Source organism: Dicentrarchus labrax, unplaced genomic scaffold (genome assembly GCF_905237075.1).
Source record: "Dicentrarchus labrax unplaced genomic scaffold, dlabrax2021, whole genome shotgun sequence".
Taxonomy (NCBI): domain Eukaryota; kingdom Metazoa; phylum Chordata; class Actinopteri; family Moronidae; genus Dicentrarchus; species Dicentrarchus labrax.
This window is the reverse complement of record NW_026136712.1, coordinates 12,853,774-12,872,789: the sequence shown is the minus strand read 5'-3', so window position 1 is coordinate 12,872,789 and position 19,016 is coordinate 12,853,774. Positions and strand designations below refer to the sequence as shown.

At 40.0% G+C, this 19,016-nt stretch overlaps 1 protein-coding gene across 1 annotated transcript in view; it reads left to right on the top strand.

The window, feature by feature from the left end:
• The window catches only part of nrg3b (neuregulin 3b), a 184,637-nt gene extending 175,614 nt beyond the window's left edge, over positions 1-9,023 (top strand). The window contains exons 8-9 of the mRNA XM_051418151.1: positions 4,331-4,513; positions 7,789-9,023. Of these exons, the coding sequence (XP_051274111.1) occupies positions 4,331-4,513; positions 7,789-8,545 (940 nt within the window). The 3' untranslated portion in view covers positions 8,546-9,023. The remainder of the gene's footprint in view (positions 1-4,330; positions 4,514-7,788) is intronic.
• Positions 9,024-19,016: the final 9,993 nt, after the last annotated feature.

Sequence of the window (19,016 nt, the reverse complement as noted above, 5' to 3'; positions counted from 1 at the left end):
TCTTTCACTTGCACCTGCATGTCCAGACACAAGAGTCAGCAAAGTGACAAATGTAATCATCCTGCAATATGGTAGAATATGTAGACCTCAAAATAATAATAACAGATAATTTGGTCAATTGTTAGAAAGATTTATAATGATTATAAGTGGGAGCAACCATGTTAATACATATCTTAGATACATTGCCAACACCATAAGCTTTGCCTGTGTGCATATCGTTCATCAGAATTTATAGGAGGGCATTATTGGTTTAGTTAGTTGAATAAAATGAAAATTAGATTCTTTTAAAATAGTTGGGAAAGTAGATGTCTTTATTTACATGCCATGTCCAGTAAATTGTGCAAAGTGATTTAATGTGTACTCAGGCAGAGTCTGAAATGACTACTTTCACACTGATAGGGAAGAGCATATAGGGTAGAGGAGACATCCTCTGAGGAGAAGTGAATTGTAATGTGTGGAGTTAAACATTGATTTAACAAAATGCCTTTTCATGCCATCCTTCAAATGACAGACGATTCAACAAAATTAACAACATTTTGCTACAAGGGATCTCAGAGGCAGCTGTGCTTTGTGATCACTGCAGTCAGTATCAAATGCTGCCTTTTCAAATCCTCAGAAGAACACAGGGTTGCAGGTATAAAGCATCCTACCATGGCACTATCACTAAATGTTTACAGAAAAGATTCATTCACTTTGATGATATGGGTGCAGGCACACATTGACAGTTGACAATGACATTCAGCAACACAACATGCAAAAAGACATTTATTTCCCACAGCACCTTTTACACTCATTGTTGGCAAATCACAAATATTTTTTGATTGCTGGTAAATGTCTACCTTTCACTTGATCTGAGGGTGTTGAGCAGCATTGCGTTGTAATTGCACTATATAATGGGATACTAAAGAAAGCTGTGCATAAGGCTCCACACACTTACTTAAAGTCTCATTACGTTGCTATGTACATCAGACAAGCTTTCATTATTATGTAGTGTGAACATACAGTAGAGAATATACAGTGATTAGAGGCAGCTATGTTTGCTGAGATAATGGGGGAAAAGATGTGTGTATACAGCCAGAGGGAGTTTTTAGATGTCTGGTTGACTATGATGACAACTTTAGTGAAAACCCCGCTGAGGCTGCAGTTGCTCTGTTTTAATGGATGAGTGCTGTGTCACAGAGGAAAGTTTTTCCAAAAGGTTGTCATGTGTGTGGCTGCAGGGACGGTGCCAACTCTTCCTGGCTTTTTATTCTGCACAGTGTCATGCAGGTGCTTCATGGAGGGCAGCTGACAGTCAATCATCTGTTCAGCTTGTTCCCAGAGTGGGAGGAGGCAGGGGGAGAACTAGACTGTGATGGATGATGTTGAGATGCTTTCAGCTATTGACCTGAGAAACTGGACCACACTGTGAGCTATCAGGAGAAATGAACCATAAAAACATGTCAATATGGCCCATCAATATTGCTGCAAAAGGTTACCTGTGCATCATTTGCTTTAGCACTGGGTTTGAGTATGTGCAGATTGATTCACCTGCTTGAATGCAGAGTATATCTGTTGAACTGGTATTGTATAAATGTAAATAATGTAGACATCACATAAATCACTGAAAATATAGACATACAATAAAGATTAAAAGAAAACATGTATAATGTTCACTATCTTAGTTTAGCATGTTAGCACTAAACACAAATTACATCAAAGGCTGATGGGAACAGTGGTTTTGCAGGTTATAAATAACAAATAAACCCTCATGGTGGCGCTAGAAGAAAAGTCAGGGATCACCAAAATCAATATGATGAATGTACAAAATGTCTTGGCAATCCAGTGGTTGTTGTTGTTGTAGTGTTTTTTAAATAGTCAGACCTTCTCAGTATGTAGCTTAGTGGTTGTTGTACACACACAAGTGGGAAAAATGGACAAATCAATCATTTTGAACCAATAAATTCCAATTTTGATATGTTCTGAATAAACTGACCAGCACAGCTCACTCTGTTCCGCCTGTTCTCAAGAGTATTTCCAAGTTGCTATGCCAGCAAAACCTGATGGAAATAACACTGTCCAAGTCAATGTATAATAGTCACACAGCCAATAGTCAATCATTGTTTTCATTGGAGCTATTGTGGAATTTGATCAATCACTAAGATTCCATTGTCATGATTGGATTATGAGGAAATTATTGTATCGGAGGCTAATCAATATGCTCAAGTGAAGTCAGTGAGCTTGAGTTTTTCACGTGCTGAGTAATACATTACTAGTGCTGTGCCGGAGGAGCCTGCTGGTTCTGTGGAGAAGGATTTTTAATCATGTTCATGTGACATACTGTTTTAGACTTAGCTCAGGTCCTTCGTCACATGACATCCCCCTTTGTTTCCCAGTGTTTTCTGACTCCTCATTATGCCCAATAAAGGCATAAAGAGAGAACAACCGATTAAAATATGCGCTGGATTACTCTCACAGCCATACTTACCCATCAGGAGGCTGTGCATTTTTGGTGAATTGTAGAGATAAGAAGCTGCCTTTCTGTTTTAGACCTTTAACATTTAACATCCAATAATTACAACAGCCTGGTGATTTTGTCAACAAAAACATATTAGAATTTTTCCAGCTTTCAGTTAATCCTAATTAAAAAATCAGCACGCTAATAGTCAACAAAACTGACATAATTCAGCTTTATTCATATCAACTTTTTACAACATCAGTCGATACAGAATCTAATGGTGGCAAAGACTAGAGCCAACATTAGGCATGCCTATTGTTCTGCAGCCACGGACATTTAGAAATGATTATAGCAAAATATTTTTTTGCTCAGTGTTCCAGTGTTCAGCCATCAATTAATAATAATAACATCCACTGGACTATTTACTTTACTGCATGAATTAGTAGGAGGGAGTTCAGTTTAGGGACAAGCTTGAAAATCTTAAAGTTTGAACACTGATTACTTTTTAAACACATCTTGATGACTATTTAAACACACTTTCCACCACTTCATACATACACTATTTTTATAATGTGGGGGAGATGATCTGTGGTTTAGTTTTTCAGCCAGCAGTAATAATATTAGTATTAATAGCAGTAACACTGTCATAAGTTATTTTTGTGGTTCAGCTTAGCTGACCTATTGCATTCAAAAGAAACCATAGCAGGAGATCAAAGAGGGGAGCCGCAGTGTTGAAATGTATTCAAATAAAATTATTTAGGTCTGTATTTCCTGTTCTAGCATGATAAATTCACACATCAGCTTACAATATAGTGCCATATAACTATGATTCACATTTTGTGTCATTGCTTTATTGCTGCAGACGTGCAGGGATCTGCTTTGAAGTCGACCACCCACTGCCCACATAACAATTTAAAAACAGTGTGCCTAGGTCGGAAGCACAGTTTCTAAAGACCGCTCACATTCATAACAGCAGCAGGATATCAATATACTGATAGTTTTCATGTGGGTATAGGAAACATGCCCTTCTATATATACACCAGCAATAGGCGGTACAATTTAAAGTTCAAAAGAAAAACTTTTTTACATATGTTACATTTTCAGCCATGCAAGTTTCATGGCTCAGCAGCCGGCAATGTCGATGTTCCTAGCTGTACTTTTAATCTATCGCCATCCGCAGCACTTTGATTTATGAAAAAATACTGAAAAACTAATGACATTCCTATCAGCCTCAGCTGTGCACACTGGCACCAGAATAGGGAAGACAACGCAACTTTTTGTCCCCCTGCTTTCAGGTGTTACGGTAACCTCTTCAAGTGTGTTTCAGAGGCTGTCGTGGGCTCATTTTTTAAACTGAGTGTCAGAGTGTGAGATATCTGGTATAGTATGAAAATAGACAATTTTATTATGCAAGGACAGATTTGTTTGCTTTCACCACCAATGCTGCTGGCCTACTGGTATGCTTGATCAGCAGCGAGAAGTTAACATTATCAGGCTCAAATATGTGTTGCGGCTTAAAATAGATTTTTCTGGGTGGGGAGTGAGCTGTAAACTCTTGCCTATCACAGTTCCTTCCCTCCTCTGTTTAATTGAGCCATGACAAATGATTTAATGTAAACTCTTATTGCTTACTGGTAAATTACTATTCTCTTCACATTAACCTGATGCCCCAGTCTGATGCCTGGACTTCAGTACCAAGCTTATTTATACCCAGATTCAATTGAATGTGGAATATGATCAAGCAGAAAGGTCAATCTATTTCAGTCCATTTTACATCCATGAACACAGGAGATGAGATACATTTGATGCAATGTTTTTATGTATGCAGCTTTTGTAAAATACTGTGTTAACACTGTGATATTTCCCCCGTTTTTGGTTTCCTTCTGGTTACAGGAGTAGTTCTCTTTCACTCAGTCCTGCCCAACAACGGAGGGAGAATAATTACTTCAGGACGCCACCCATTTCTAGAGGGAAACACAAAATAGCAACAAATCTCATCGATGGATCAAGAGTGGCTGGCCGTGTCTACAAACACTTGCAGGAGGATGAGTCAACAGACATGGAGACCATAAGAAGGTAAGAATTTTTTCTTTTTTTTGTTGGTTTTGTCATGTTTGTTTAATCTTCAGAGAGGAAATTCTCTTTGCCTCTCTCTACGCTGAGGTCAAATAGGCGGTTCAGTGATACCAGACCCCCAGACTAACTGAGGTTAAGTTGGAGTGGCAGAAGGATAATTTGGGGAGAAATGAGTTTATGACTGAAATGCTCTCAGTTCAAATCCGTGAACTAGCTTATGAAATCTGATCCAGGGAAATAAATGAGATCTGCTGTGCCCTCCTTCAACTGGGACTGTCACAATTAATTTGGAGAACACACTTGATCCCAACCGCTCAACAGTATCATGGTGCTGGGGAAGTCCAAGATATGAGTCTGTGTGTAATCCTCCATACACTTGCCACTGGGCTGTTGCTGTGAATGAAAGACATGCTTTATATGTGTGCTTTTATCAGGGTTAAAAATACAACAACGGCACCAAAGCTAATTACCAGATGATACACGGGTTCACATGAATTTCAAGAGGTCCACAATGGTTTGTTTTTGGCTAATGCTTGAGCATTATGTGGAAGTTTCATGGTTCACATAATTATTTCATTTTCTGTCATATCCAAGCTAAATATGGAGCCATATTGGATGTCTGCAGCCTTCTAGAACAAGACTACAAATTGCAAAGGATTAATTTCAGGCACTCACACATCTTGAATTTCCCTCATGCTCATCCTGATGTCGAGTAAGGACAGCGAGTTGCCCTATTTTCATGGTTATCAGAAGTGAAGCACAGCTACTGGCGCTGTTTCAGGAGAAATTAAAAGCAGGGAGGACTTTCTGGCAGAGCCACCTCTCACCAGTTGGCTATCTGGGGGCTTAAAATAACTTACACATTTAAAAATCACAGTCTGATGATCCTCACTGGCACAGGTTCAAAAAAGGTAGCCTGATGTTAAATCCTCTATGACACAGTTGTTATCTACGAGGAACCTTCATCCAGTGTCCTCGAGGAGGGAGGTGACGATCCGTGTCGAAACGAAGTTTCACATTATTTTACAGTCAGTTCAAACTTTTTCCTCAGATTATAAATAAGATCTATTGTTACATAACATCTACCAAACCTGGGAAATATATATCTTAAGCTGTTCACTGAGATGCTTGTTTTCCTAAGTAGAATAATACATAATGTCAAGCGACTCCACTGGCAATTCCTCTTAAACAAGTAACACTGAAAACATTGAATTATTTTAGGTTTTATTTACAGATGCAGAAGAGAGCATCTTTAAGCCTGAGTAAGGCAGTCCTATTTAGCATATGACTCAGAAACAGCCTAATTTGCTGTCAGCGTTTGCAACTTGAGCGATGGCAGTATTATCAGAAACGTCTGTCATTAAAGCAGTAGTGTCCCTAGTGCATTCCACACACTTAAAAGTGCCTAGCAATGTTCCTATTAGCATGCCAACTTGATTGAGCATTACAGTGACTTGTAACATACACTGCAAGCTGCCAAACTCTTCATGTGACCTATTTCCATAATTTACATTTTTAAACAAAGCTCCATGGAGCTCAGCAGTTCTTTCAAAATGGTTGTGCAGAGAGATCCTCCAGGAGCATAACAGTTTCCCTCTTATACACACAGACTCATTCATGTGCACAAGCACACACACGGAATAACAAAACAAACTAACTAATAAAGAAACTAATGAGAATTCTTTTTAAAGGCAAAATCTGTAAGCTATAAGCTATTAAGTTGAATGCAGCTTTTTTCAAGTGTTTAGGAGAAGAGCTGAAATAAAGGCCTTCTCTTCTTCTTGGGGATAAGATTGCATTTGTACAGTTACACAATTTAGATCTCATTAGCCATTGATAATTCCCTCGCAGATCCATCAGTGGAGTTTATTTCACTGGCCTTCAGGAGGTTGAAATGACGTCGAGAAAAACTCGACTTACCAGCCATACAACAACAAGCTACCAAGCTAACAGCACCCTCCTCCTCCTCCAGCCCCCACCTCTCCCTTGTTGCCATGGATACACCCTCTCATCTTTGGAAATGAGAAATGGGAGGTGGAAAGGAGAGTGAGAGAACGAGAGAGGGGAAAGTGAGGAAAGAAGGAAGATGATGAGAGTGCAGCGAAGGAAAGATGGAGGCACAGAGTGCGGTGTGGCAGATAGTGTTAAAAAAAAAGAGGCGAGAACAGCAAACAAGCACGAGAATACTCTTCCATGTTTTCCATTTTGTGACAACAAATCCCAACAGAGTATTGTCAGTTACATTATCCAATGTCAAAACATATATTTACCCATCGCAGATAAGGACCGAATTGAAGGCAAATTTGCTATGGGAGTTATTTTTAGATATGTTTTGATCTGCCGGATTTACCTCCAGCTTGCATTTGCCCTTCTAATACCGAGGGAGGAGTGGGAAAGTAATTCAATTATTTAAACTTGGTTATGCTACAAACAGTCTCTGAAGGCTGACAATAACACTGGCTGTCTCCTAAGGCTGTGCCAGGGTGATTCTAAATGTGAATTGAGTCTTTAGTAACAATATTAACTCTTGTGCAAATTTGACGCACATACAAACTTACCCACTTGACTCGGAATAAGTTTGCCTCCACTGCTGCATTATTTTGGCACTGAACGCATCCCTGCCAAGCCTGTCGACACTGTTTTGTGATGCTTCACTCATTCGAGACACATGATTCCAGGATGCATCATCATGCAAACACACATGCTGGGACTTTCACAGCCAGGAATACACCTACATTCAACCCAAATGTCACAATATAAGCCTGTCAGACGGGATGTATTCTGTGAGATTGGTGATGCGTCTCCTTTTCAAAAAAACAAAATTAGAAGACACATACACACGTTCAAGGAGGCAATGTATAATTTATCCACACACTCACACAGGCCAGGGTCAGGAATCCTAAAGCTGTGTTCCTAAAGCCTTAAATCTTCAGTAAGGGAGTCATGAGAGAAGGGATTTTTCAGTTAAAGATTCATGCCGCAACAATACCGACTGCTCATGCCATGGATTATAAATAATTACACAAGATTATGAAGGAACAATACCTAAATAATAATCATTTTGATGATGATTATTTGTGGAACTGCATAGAACAATGAGGGGAATGAAATAGTAAAAAGCACAAAAGAAGGGCAGCTTTATCTCCATATTCTTTATTACTCACTGTCTTACATTCCTCTTAGGAAATGGATGTCCAGGACACAAAAGGTCACAAAATAAATGACTTGGTCTCTCATTCTCACCCTGCCATTTCTATTCTTTCCTCTGCCTAAAGGTGTGATTCTGCCAGTGGAAGAGTCGGCGCCCTCCTCAGCAGGACCTCCCTCACTCACTTCGCAGCCAGAAAGGGATGGACCGAGGTCCCCTGCACCCGCCTGGACAAGGGAACGACCTTCCTTCCACCCTCCCTGCGCACCCGATCTGTGCCCATCATCCCTTCGCTTCAAGCGTGTGACCTCGAGGCGGGGAATGTGGACACGAATGACCGGATCCAAGGGGGGCTCATAAAGTGGCACCCCATGCTGGCTGGGAAGACAGTGGTGCCCATTAGCAATTCTCCATCTCCACCCTGTGAGACTGTTGTGCTGGCGCCTGGTGTTATGCCCAGCAGTGTTAGCCCCCCTGCCACCACCACCACCGTTACACTGGGGTCGGAGAAGAATCTCAGCTCCACACAAACACCCTGCGCCATTGAAATTACGGTGGAACTTGGGCACGAATTAAAACAGAAAAGCCTTCCCAGCCCCATGAAAATTTCTGGGTCTCACAGCGAGAGCCAACGCCGTGGCACAAACACTCCAGAGGCTGGGACTGTGCGGGAGTCAGAAGGGAAAAGTGTCCAATATTCAGCCAGAGTTCTGCACACAGGCAGTGGGACCAGAGGTTTGAAGGCAGCAGGCCAAAGAGAAGCCCAGGGACAGTGCCAAGGTCAGACGTCCCTCGTGTACGGAGGCGCAAACTGCTCCTTGGCCACCAAAGGACCCAGCTGCAGAGGAACTGGAAACGCTTATGCCAAGCCCTCTGCAAGCTGATTGGATTAAGTCTGTAAAGCTTCAAAGACAGTGTTTCCAATAACTGTATACCTTTGCTGGTGGCACAGAATGGTTGGAAGGTGACACCATCTGTGTGGCCGCATGGACCAATAACAGATGGCTGTTCGATTTTGAAGGAACGTCAACAGATTGAACTGCCGAGGGAAAAAATATTGACACAACAAAAGACAAATTATAAAGAAAAAGAGACAAACAAACACACATTGTGAATAAATGTGACTCAATAAGGAAAACAAAACCGTGACTTGAGTGGGAGCTTGACTTAAACAGTGTATTGAAAAAAAATGCCACTATTTAAAAGGAGCTTCTACTTAGAAACCAAAATAGTGTGTCATCTCTATGTTGTTTCTCTATTGTAAAGAAATGAAATTATATATGTCATATAATATATGTCATATAGACGTATATATATTTGACTACAATTGTGACAAAATAAAGACTAAGATAACAGTGTTAATTAAGGGCTTTGTTCATCTCAATCCATTTTTGCTACATGATCTAAAGAATATATGCTTATGTTTGTAATTGTCCATACATATAATATACAGGATAATCAGTACAAACACTAAAGATGTACAATCCAACATAAAATATGCCATGGTTAGGACTAATTTAAGCTGAGTTTTCCCTTTATCTCCATGGCAACAAACACCTGTCGCATGCACTTCTTCCTCTTTCTGGGAGAATTTAATCATGCACCTTTTTAGCTATCCCTATTAGCCCAACCCTAAAACAGCCACACTAATTAAGTATAGTTCATTATTTTTGCTTCAGATACAGGTAGCTGTTTTTCATGTGTGCATGTGTGTGCTGGTGGGATGTTCCACAGGAATTAATGAGGGATAAGAAGGTGCAAAAGGAAGGAGAAAGTACTCCCCTGAAACAACCTTCTCTCTTTTATTCTTAAGTTTTGAAAAAAGTTTCTACACACATCTCACAGTGAAAGCACAAAATGAGTGGAGCATAATGGTTAAAGGCTTGGTGAAGGAGCAGTGTGAGCAGTGTATGTGAAGAAAAGGGTATTTCAGTCTATACTTATTATTTCCCACGATGTTCTTACTTGTATCCATAGGCTATAAACACAAAAGATCAACTTTACTGTTTTGAGTTATAACAATGGCCATGAGGTTTGTGAATGGAAATGAACCACAGCAGCATATGAGCCGAGTACAATTCTTTATTTATGCTTCATTTAAGTCAAATTCAGTATATCTGCGTTTCCTCCTTTTCAGGTTTGCAATGACTGCTGGCAAGGTAAGTTGTACAGGACTTACAAATGGGTATTACTGAGACTGAAAACTATCTTGCGTCTATAAGAAGGTTTTTATGAAGATTAAAATGAACTTCATTGATCCCCGAGAAGAAATGGAGCCAAGCTGCGAAGGAAAGATAAAATTACCATAAATAAAAACTATTTAGGGTTCTAAATACATACAGTGTGTGTTAGCGAGGCAGAATTTCACAGCATTTTCAGATGTTTACATACTGTACTTACTCTGCGGTGCAAGACTACAAAGGGAAGGTGTGCAAATACAGACGGATGCCATATTCAAGGGGAAAATCGGAATAAATAAGTGGAGAAACATAATGAATGCAAATACTCCCAGAGAGGACACAGGGGCTCCCTGACGAGTATTAAAATGATATGATATAAGCTATACCCTTCATAGTCACTGGATTGCAACCCAGTTAAAAACCTATAGAAGATTATAGACTGACAACATCATCAACACAAATGAGGAGAAAATCTTTAGGAAGAGTTCCAGATGTAGAATCTATTCCAAGGATCAAAAAAGCTGTCAATGAGGCCCATGGCAGCCCAACAACTTACTAAGACAGCCATCTTTATGCATCATTATCCATTCACGGTATCATATTTATGATTCAGATGCACACATTTGCATCATTGGCTGCTCATGATGATAATAAATGTAAACAATATGTACAGAAATCTGTGCAGGACATTTTTGAAGGTGGAGGGATGGGTGGCACAAACATTTACCATTTGTGATAAGAGCTTCTTTGTATGAAGCATCATTAACTGGAGGTAAAATGCAAACACTGAGAGCACACAGAAAAAAGCTGTATTAAAAAAAATTATTATTATTTACAACTTTATATCTAAAACTTGCATCTTAATGTCCCACATTTTCATTGGAAAAAAACAAGCTTACATGTGCACTGCCATTTATGCTGTGTAATGTTTGCTTCAAATGCCAAAACTTGTTTTTAAAATGTAAAACATAGCATTATAGCAAGATATGGCCTATTTCAAGAAGTTCCAGAGAAGTTCCAAAGAAATAAGTAAATTCTCACATACATTTCTCTCACTTCTTCATTGATTTATTAAGAAGTGCAAAACAGAATGTGACACAGTGTTTTAGTGCAACCCATAATTGCACAATGTTTTGGAGGTGCGTCCATGATCACATACAACAGTTTGTTCACATAAGCCTTCTTAAATTGTCAAAAGATATACTGTACACCATATACACACACACCTGATGCTCCGAAAAAGGAAAACATTCATATATACAAGACAGCCGACAGCCCACAGTTCATAAATGCTCCTTTGGGTCCTATACACTTTAAAAGAGAACAAGAAAATGCATGTTGGATGAATGGATGGTTTTGATTTGTAGACTCCTTTAAAGAAAAAAATGTAGTATGCTACAAGTGCCTCTATCCAACAGCTGACCATACCCTACAGTGGACATTAAACTGGATCCCACAGCTCCAATAGTTGCTGATACCCTCTCATTGAAACCTGAAAATTGTGACAATGTGGTTCACAACTAAAAGACTGAAACCACGTCATTTCCTTAAAGCTGCTTCATTAATAATGTATCAAATGAGAATGTGACACTGATGAACCTACAGAGAATTATCACCTGAAGCTGTAGCTCCCCTAGGCTTGACGGAGTTTTATATCTCAGAGCGTCGTTTTCTGTTGCAGCAGGCAGCTGTTTTCAAAGAAAAAGCTCTAAAAAAAACACTTAACACTACCTGTTTACCACCAAATGGCAGACAGAAACAGTTAAGAGTCTACCTGATGAACATACTGGAGCATTTAGCCGCTAAAGAGCTAGATATTTTCCTCTGGAGTTGGAGAACAAAAACAAGCCAGAACAGCTAAAAATTCAATTCAATTCAATTCAATTCAATTTTATTTGTATAGCGCCAATTCATAACAGAAGTTATCTCAGGACACTTTTCAAATAGAGCAGGTCTAGACCGAACTCTTTAACATTAATTACAGAGACCCAACAGTACCACCATGAGCAAGCACTTGGCGACAAGGGCAAGGAAAAACTGCCTGTTAAAAGGCAGAAACCTAGGACAGATCCTCCGGCTCTAGGTGGGTGGTCGTCTGTCTCGACCAGTTGGGGTGAGAGAGAGAGAGAGAGAGAGAGAGAGAGAGAGAGAGAGAGAGACAGACAGACAGACAGGTGCACAGCAACAACAGTATTGGCAATGGCAGTCAAGCAGGACCATGGCAGGAGGCTCCACCAGGATCCATGAGAACCTGCGAGACGAGAAAGCACAAGAACTCCGGGGAAGAAGTGGAGTTAGTAACATGCATTAAAGGGACACGAATGAGTGCAGAAAGAGAGAGGAAGAGAGTAGCTCAGTGCACCATGGGAAATCCCCCGATAGTCTAGGCCTATAGCAGCATAACTAAGGGATGGTTCAGGACTCACCTGATCCAGCCCTAACTATAAGCTTTATCAAAGAGGAATGTCTTAAGCCTACTCTTGAATGTGGTGAGGGTGTCTGCCTCCCGAACCACAACTGGAAGCTGGTTCCACAGGAGAGGAGCTTGGTAACTGAAGGCTCTGGCTCCTGTTCTACTTTTAGAGACTATAGGAACCACAAGTAGCCCAGCATTCAGAGAACGTAGTGTTCTAGTGGGGTAATAGGGTACTATGAGCTCTTTAAGATATGAAGGGGCCTGACCATGAAGAGCTTTATAGGTGAGGAGGAGGATTTTAAATTCAATTCTACATTTTATAGGGAGCCAATGCAGAGTAGCTAGTACAGGAGAGATGTGATCTCTTTTTCTAGTTCCTGTCAGTACTCGTGCTGCAGCGTTCTGAATTAATTGGAGCGTTTTAATGGACTTATTGGGGCAACCTGATAATAAAGAGTTGCAGTAATCCAGCCTTGAAGTAACAAATGCATGGATTAGTTTTTCTGCATCTGTCTGTGATAGTATGTGTCTAATTTTTCTAATATTACGTAAATGAAAGAAGGCAGTCCTAGAGGTCTGCTTTATGTGGGAGTTAAATGACAAAACAGACACAAAGCAGTGACTATTTGCCAAAACAGAACTTCAAATGAATGCTAATGTTTCTCCATACCTGCAGGATGTGTAAATAAGCAACTGTTTACCAAGTTCACCATGTAAACTTAAGCAGTGATTATATGTTAATGTTGTGTTCACAACTTCATTCTACTGCCCTCCAGTGGCAAAAAAACAAATCAGTTATTGCAGCTTTAACTTCTTATTGATGTTCTTATTTTAACAACAAAATCACAAATTAACCAGTGCAAAAGTACAACAAGAAGTATGACACATTCGTCTTAAACAGTTATGCAGTCAAATTTAAAACTTGGAAGCTATTATACTAGATTCCTGTCAGAGAACTCTCCTTCTAGTGTGGCACTAATGAGAGGCCATGTGGATTTGAAAGAGAAGGGATCAGTATTTGATCACAGCTCGCACTAAGCGCTGGAAACACCGTTTGAAGCACTGCTCTAAAGATTCCCAAGCTCTCTGCTTGCTGAGTGGGAAAGTGAGCAAAGGAACCAAGAGAAGACCCATCTGAAGCTACAGTGACTTGGTGAACTGTAGCTGTTAAGGTAATCAAGACACAGAAAAGGAGACCACTGTGAATGTGCCACAGCCAAGGTTCAGTCAATGGAAAAATATGACTTTGAATGAATTTTTTTCAAGAACATGAAATGATCTTTGCTTTTATGTCACTGTCAATAGAACATATAAAACCCATGCTTAACAAAGGCATAGAGTCAATTGACCCTTCACTAGGCCCTGCGCTTCTTACTTTTGCAACATCTGTTTTCCATTCTCGCACTGCACATTTGCAGTTGTTAGTGAGAACGTCGCAGATTTAACATAAAAATGTGCAGTAATTAGATTCCACAGAGAAGTAAACTAATTTCAAGCTGACGAACATGAATTTTTGGGCTAAAATGATCACTCTCTAGCAGATTTTATAAGCATAGCTAACTAGTGTATGCCAATGCTAATGCTTAAACTGAACCAACTGAGAAGTAAATCTCCAGGTGGCTTTTCAATATACGACATAAATACACTCATCAGTGTTAGAAAAGGAAGCGCAGGGATTGGATTTAGTGCAGCAGGCCAGACCAAACGCCACTGAAAACGTTGCAATCACTTAAGGAAGACAGGGAAGAGAACCACAGTAAGAGCTATGCCCCCTGGAAATAAGCCAAGAAATTGGCAAATGCAATGATATCTCACACAAGTTTGACTGGAAGTAACATTACTGTAGGTAGTAAGCTAACATGCTAACGTTTGCAGCTCACGTTTGAGCAAATAAAGACAAAGTTGGATCCATTCCTCACACGTTTGCTCTTGTGTTTTAGGTTTTTAAAAAGACTACAAGAAAGATGCCACCCTCCGATTGATACCAAGTAAGCCTGTTGCTCTTCTTAAACCCCATGCCCACCACTTAATCATGTAGAGAAATTCAAACAGGCCTGCAAAGAAGAATTATGGGTCCATCTGTGGACAACATGAGAGGATGCTGACTTTGTGACGAGACTGCAACACACACAACCAAGGACGCGGTGAAAAAGATTAAAAAGTAAGTGTTCTCATTAACTGAAATGAGCCAGGTTTGTAGGGGGTGGAACCTGTTGCCGTTCGATTAATCCTCACTGGTGTTGACTGCTTTATGTTTCTGAGGAATGTCGCACTCACACTGGTCTCCCTCACTCAGTGTGAGAGGAATGCTAATGTGCCAGAGGTGCAGGGGGACAGTGAGGTTCCCCACCAGATGGCATGGAAATTATGAGGACAGCAGGCCAGCATGTGTAATGCAGCACAACCAGCGTGGATGTCTGCTAACATCTCTCACCAGCTCCCCTCGACGTGGGATATCAGGAGATATTTAACATATCCAGTGGCCATGTTAATACAAGTGGCAATTTCCTTCCTGAAATTAAATACGATTTGTTTGTTTTTAGGTGACAACTGCTGTGCTCAGCTGACGTTTGAGGGCAGCACATTTATTAGTTCAAGCATGATCTCCTATTGTACAACCCGACCAACAAACACACCAAAAACAATAAAAGAGTAAGCTATTCTGTCTGTGCAAGATGCATTGGCATTGCTTCTTTCTAACACGGATGAATGTCTAATGTGGTCGAAGTTCTAAAGTTTGTTATTTGTTTTTTTCTTGCCTCCTGCCTTGTCCGCTATATGTCTCATCTTTAACAAAAATAGAAAGTTACACCAACTCTACCAGCTGTACTGTTCAATGTGGGAGGAGAGGTGAGATTTTGAGGGCATACACAGAATATGTAGCTCTCATAAATCAGTTCTCATGTCTCATGTAGTTATATTAAATATTTTAAAATAACGACATGAGACCAGTAACTTTAATGTTTTTAGCTATGCCCACGGCATGGATCTTAGGATGCAATGTCGGTCGGCCGGTTTGTTTGTCAATGTGTTGGTCGGTTGATTGGACCACCACTTTGGTCCAGGCTGAAATATAAAAGATTGACAATGAACAACAATGACAATGGAGCGTAATTACTTTGGTGATCCCCTGATTGATGATCCCCATTTGGTCTTTTGAGTGAAATTCCCCACCAACTATTGGTTTGCCATGGAATATGATACTCACATTCACGTCCCCCTCAGGATGAGTTGTAATGAAGCTCAGCCTAAGTTCTGTTTCAGTTAAACCAATCAGACTAAGCCACAATCTCCTCCAGCCAATCATGTTGCTGCTGTCAAACTGCTGCTTTCATTTCAGTATGAAATTGTTGCGACCGTCCTCCACCCAATTCACCTCCAGTTCATCATATCCAGTGCACAGGTTGAGCTCATCAGATGTTCACTCCTCATCACATCCAGATCTTTATCATTCTCTTCATTCCTTCATCGCCGCCACAACCCATGTCTCGGCTCCATCAGGGGGTTTCCTTTACTAATCACAGCTTCACCAACCCCTTCAAATACAATGACATCACAATGGGTTCTAATGGCCAGAGACTTTTCACATTTCTCATCTTCATTGTGCACATATCAATTAAATATGTTAGTTCATTCAAAAGATTAAGTCTCTCCTGACTGAAAGAATTTTGGTGATCTCTTAACTTTTCATTAAGCATCACCATCAGGTCTAACTTTCAATTTGTCCAATTCCAATTAAACTAAGATTTTTAATATGGTAAGTATACCTGCTAAACAACAGCATGTTATTAGTGTTGCTGATATTAGCTGTGAGCTTAAATCACTCAAAGCCTCACATATCAATCAATGAATCAAGTCTATCACATGTAATCATATTAGATACAGTCTGGCAGTGACCTCATTGAGGATCCTAGTGGCCTGAGGACAGAAGCTCTTTTGAGTCTCTCAGTGCTGGCCTGGTGTATCCAGTGCCTGTGACTGTAGACCCTTAGTCTTGTTTTTTTCATGTTCAGGTAATACTATGTATTAATGAGTGTTGGAATGAGATGGGAATTGAACCTATACAGAATAAACAATGAATCACAATATCATCAGATGTTTTACCTGTTCACATAAGTGGAGAGAGCAAATAGCAATTGCATCGGTGAAGAAAGAGTCACAAAACTCAAGCAGTCTTGTGTCTGCATTGTCTTGGCTTTTGCCGCTTGTGCTTTTAACATAAGAGGTTTTCTCCCTGTATGACTCTTGAACAATGATGTTTTTGACAGCAGACTTTTTCCCTTTTAAACGCTAATGTAGCTGCCCTGGAAATATCTCACTGAGACATCCCATCATACTTATAGTCAATTGTCTATGCAGATAAGACAAGGGCTCATTTTTCCATTAGGGAAGACTTGCAATATATCATCTCATATAGTGTTGTATTTAGATTTAGAGGGATTAGCCCAACAATGTGCAGTAGTTAACATTTTGTTAGTTTATCAATGGAGCAATGCAACGGTACCTAAAAACAATAGTCCATCTGGTCTGCCTTGCTACAATGTTGCCCAGACATTGTGGGCTGGAATCAATAAACAAATGTTTACTAACAACAAAGAATATGAATTGCTCACAGTGCTGGCTTCATTGGCAACACAGTCACAGCAAAAATATCACATAAATACATCATATTTTTTCATCTTGTTCAGAACAAAGAGTACTCTTATTTTATGCTCTCATTTTTTATCACACATTATGTACAACACAAATTTAGCCAGAGATGCTTCAGAGATTTATGATTTTAGGCGTCATACTTTCACTATTGGCATCCAGTGGGGACTCAAACTCAACATGAGTTCTGGAGTGTCAGTAAAGAACCAGCGTGCTGATTTTTCATGAGGTTTCTCCAACCACAGTGTAAAAGCCCTATGCATCTTGAAACATACTCAGATCATTAAGCACACCATTAGAAATAATATTTCCATATTTTTAACATTTGACATCACACTGGTTTAATGGCCAGCCAGGACATATGGATGAGGGAGAACTAATTAATACATCCAAAAATACCCTGTAAAATGATTTGGTTGTGCAGGACTACTTTCTTGAGGTTGACAGTTTACATTTTTTAAATAAGTAAAACATGGCACCTCAAAAACACACATCAAGAGCAATGTCCAGTGTGTTTAGGTTGTTTCTGAATCATAAGGATGTACTAATTCACATTAATGTCAAGTGATATAGAACAGTTCATATTTGTATCAATTCTTAAAGGTTATATAAAAACTTCATTTGCCACTGGATGTTGCACTAGGGCACTAGAATCTCAGACCAAAAAATGGGACAGAAATACAATAAAACTGTCCAAAACCATCTTTGTTAGTCTTTCTACAGTCTAACCTACAATCACCAATGCTAGTTTGGTAAAAAAAAATAAACCCTTAATTCACAGAGTTAGATGTGAACCTTGTGAAAAGGGCCGCAATGTCAGTTAATCGTTCCTGTTACAACAACCACCAACTCTGGTTTGGTCAAAATCGCTCTAGCCAGCTGCACATGGAGCAGACCAGCAAAACAAACCACAAGGAGAGGCTGCTATAGCAACACAGGTAAAGGGAGTGTCACCTCATTCTCTGCTCAAGACACCACGTCGCCACTAAATCTTTACATAGCAAATAGTTGTTTGCTTCTATATTTCTGTTTTAAATCTCATATATGCATAACATTTACTTTAACATGCATAACTGTTTGGCTTGTTGCTAAACTTGTAGTATACGCCAAGTTAGTACTATGCAATGTGATGTTCTGACTCGGTGTAAGTGTAAACACATATGAAATATAAAACAAACACAGGCTCCTCTCTATCGTCACATGTTTACATGTAAAGGGTCAACCGACCGTTGGTCGGTACTGTAGGATAATGCTGTTCCTGTGTAGTTTGTTGTGTATTACTTGGGTTTAATGGCATTCAGTTACATGTCATCTTTGAACCAAGAGGCGAAAGACATACAGTATAATGAGGACCAGATGCCTCACAGGGACTGCAGTCAAAAGGGCTCTATCTGGTGTACAGTATTAATACTGATGCAGTCCAGTGCAGCTGGTGGGCCAAATAGGTGAAAGGTCAGAGGCCATGTGCCTGCTAACCACACAATTCCTTGACAATGTAGAATAAAAGACAGACAGTAGAAATACTTCAGGAATGGCAGTGTGTGCAGGTTGACTCTGCCTTTGAAGACAGGTTGGATCAATTCTCAGACAAATCTTTTCCTAATGAGCATAGATATATAGATGGAACCAGCGCAGTATTTTGTTTTAGAAAGAGAAGAATGGACATGATCATGCTCTGGCAACAGAATACTTTATCTTTACGAATTTCTGGCGGTAGTATTTATGGTCGTACTTAAATGAAGCACAAACTTTTTCATGTTCCAACTCAATAATAATTGAGTTTAGACTACACGTACTTGCCTCACAGGACACAATCTATGAACGCACATGACAGGTTTTCTGTGTAGTGAAGCAAAAAGTTCAGATCTGTCATAACTCCCTGAGAAACCATCTTCCCTCACAGAACAATCCTCTAAACTGCTGACAAGCAGGAATGATAGGCATGCTGCAGGATTCCCCACAACACATATAACCCCTATGGGTGGTTATGATTGCTGGGGCATCCGCAGGCCAAGGCCCCCTAAACCTCTGGGACTCCCAAGTCAGCCTGCAAGACAGATTGCGGTCCTGACCTCACACTCTGTTTTGGTCTCTGCTATAATCAGGATG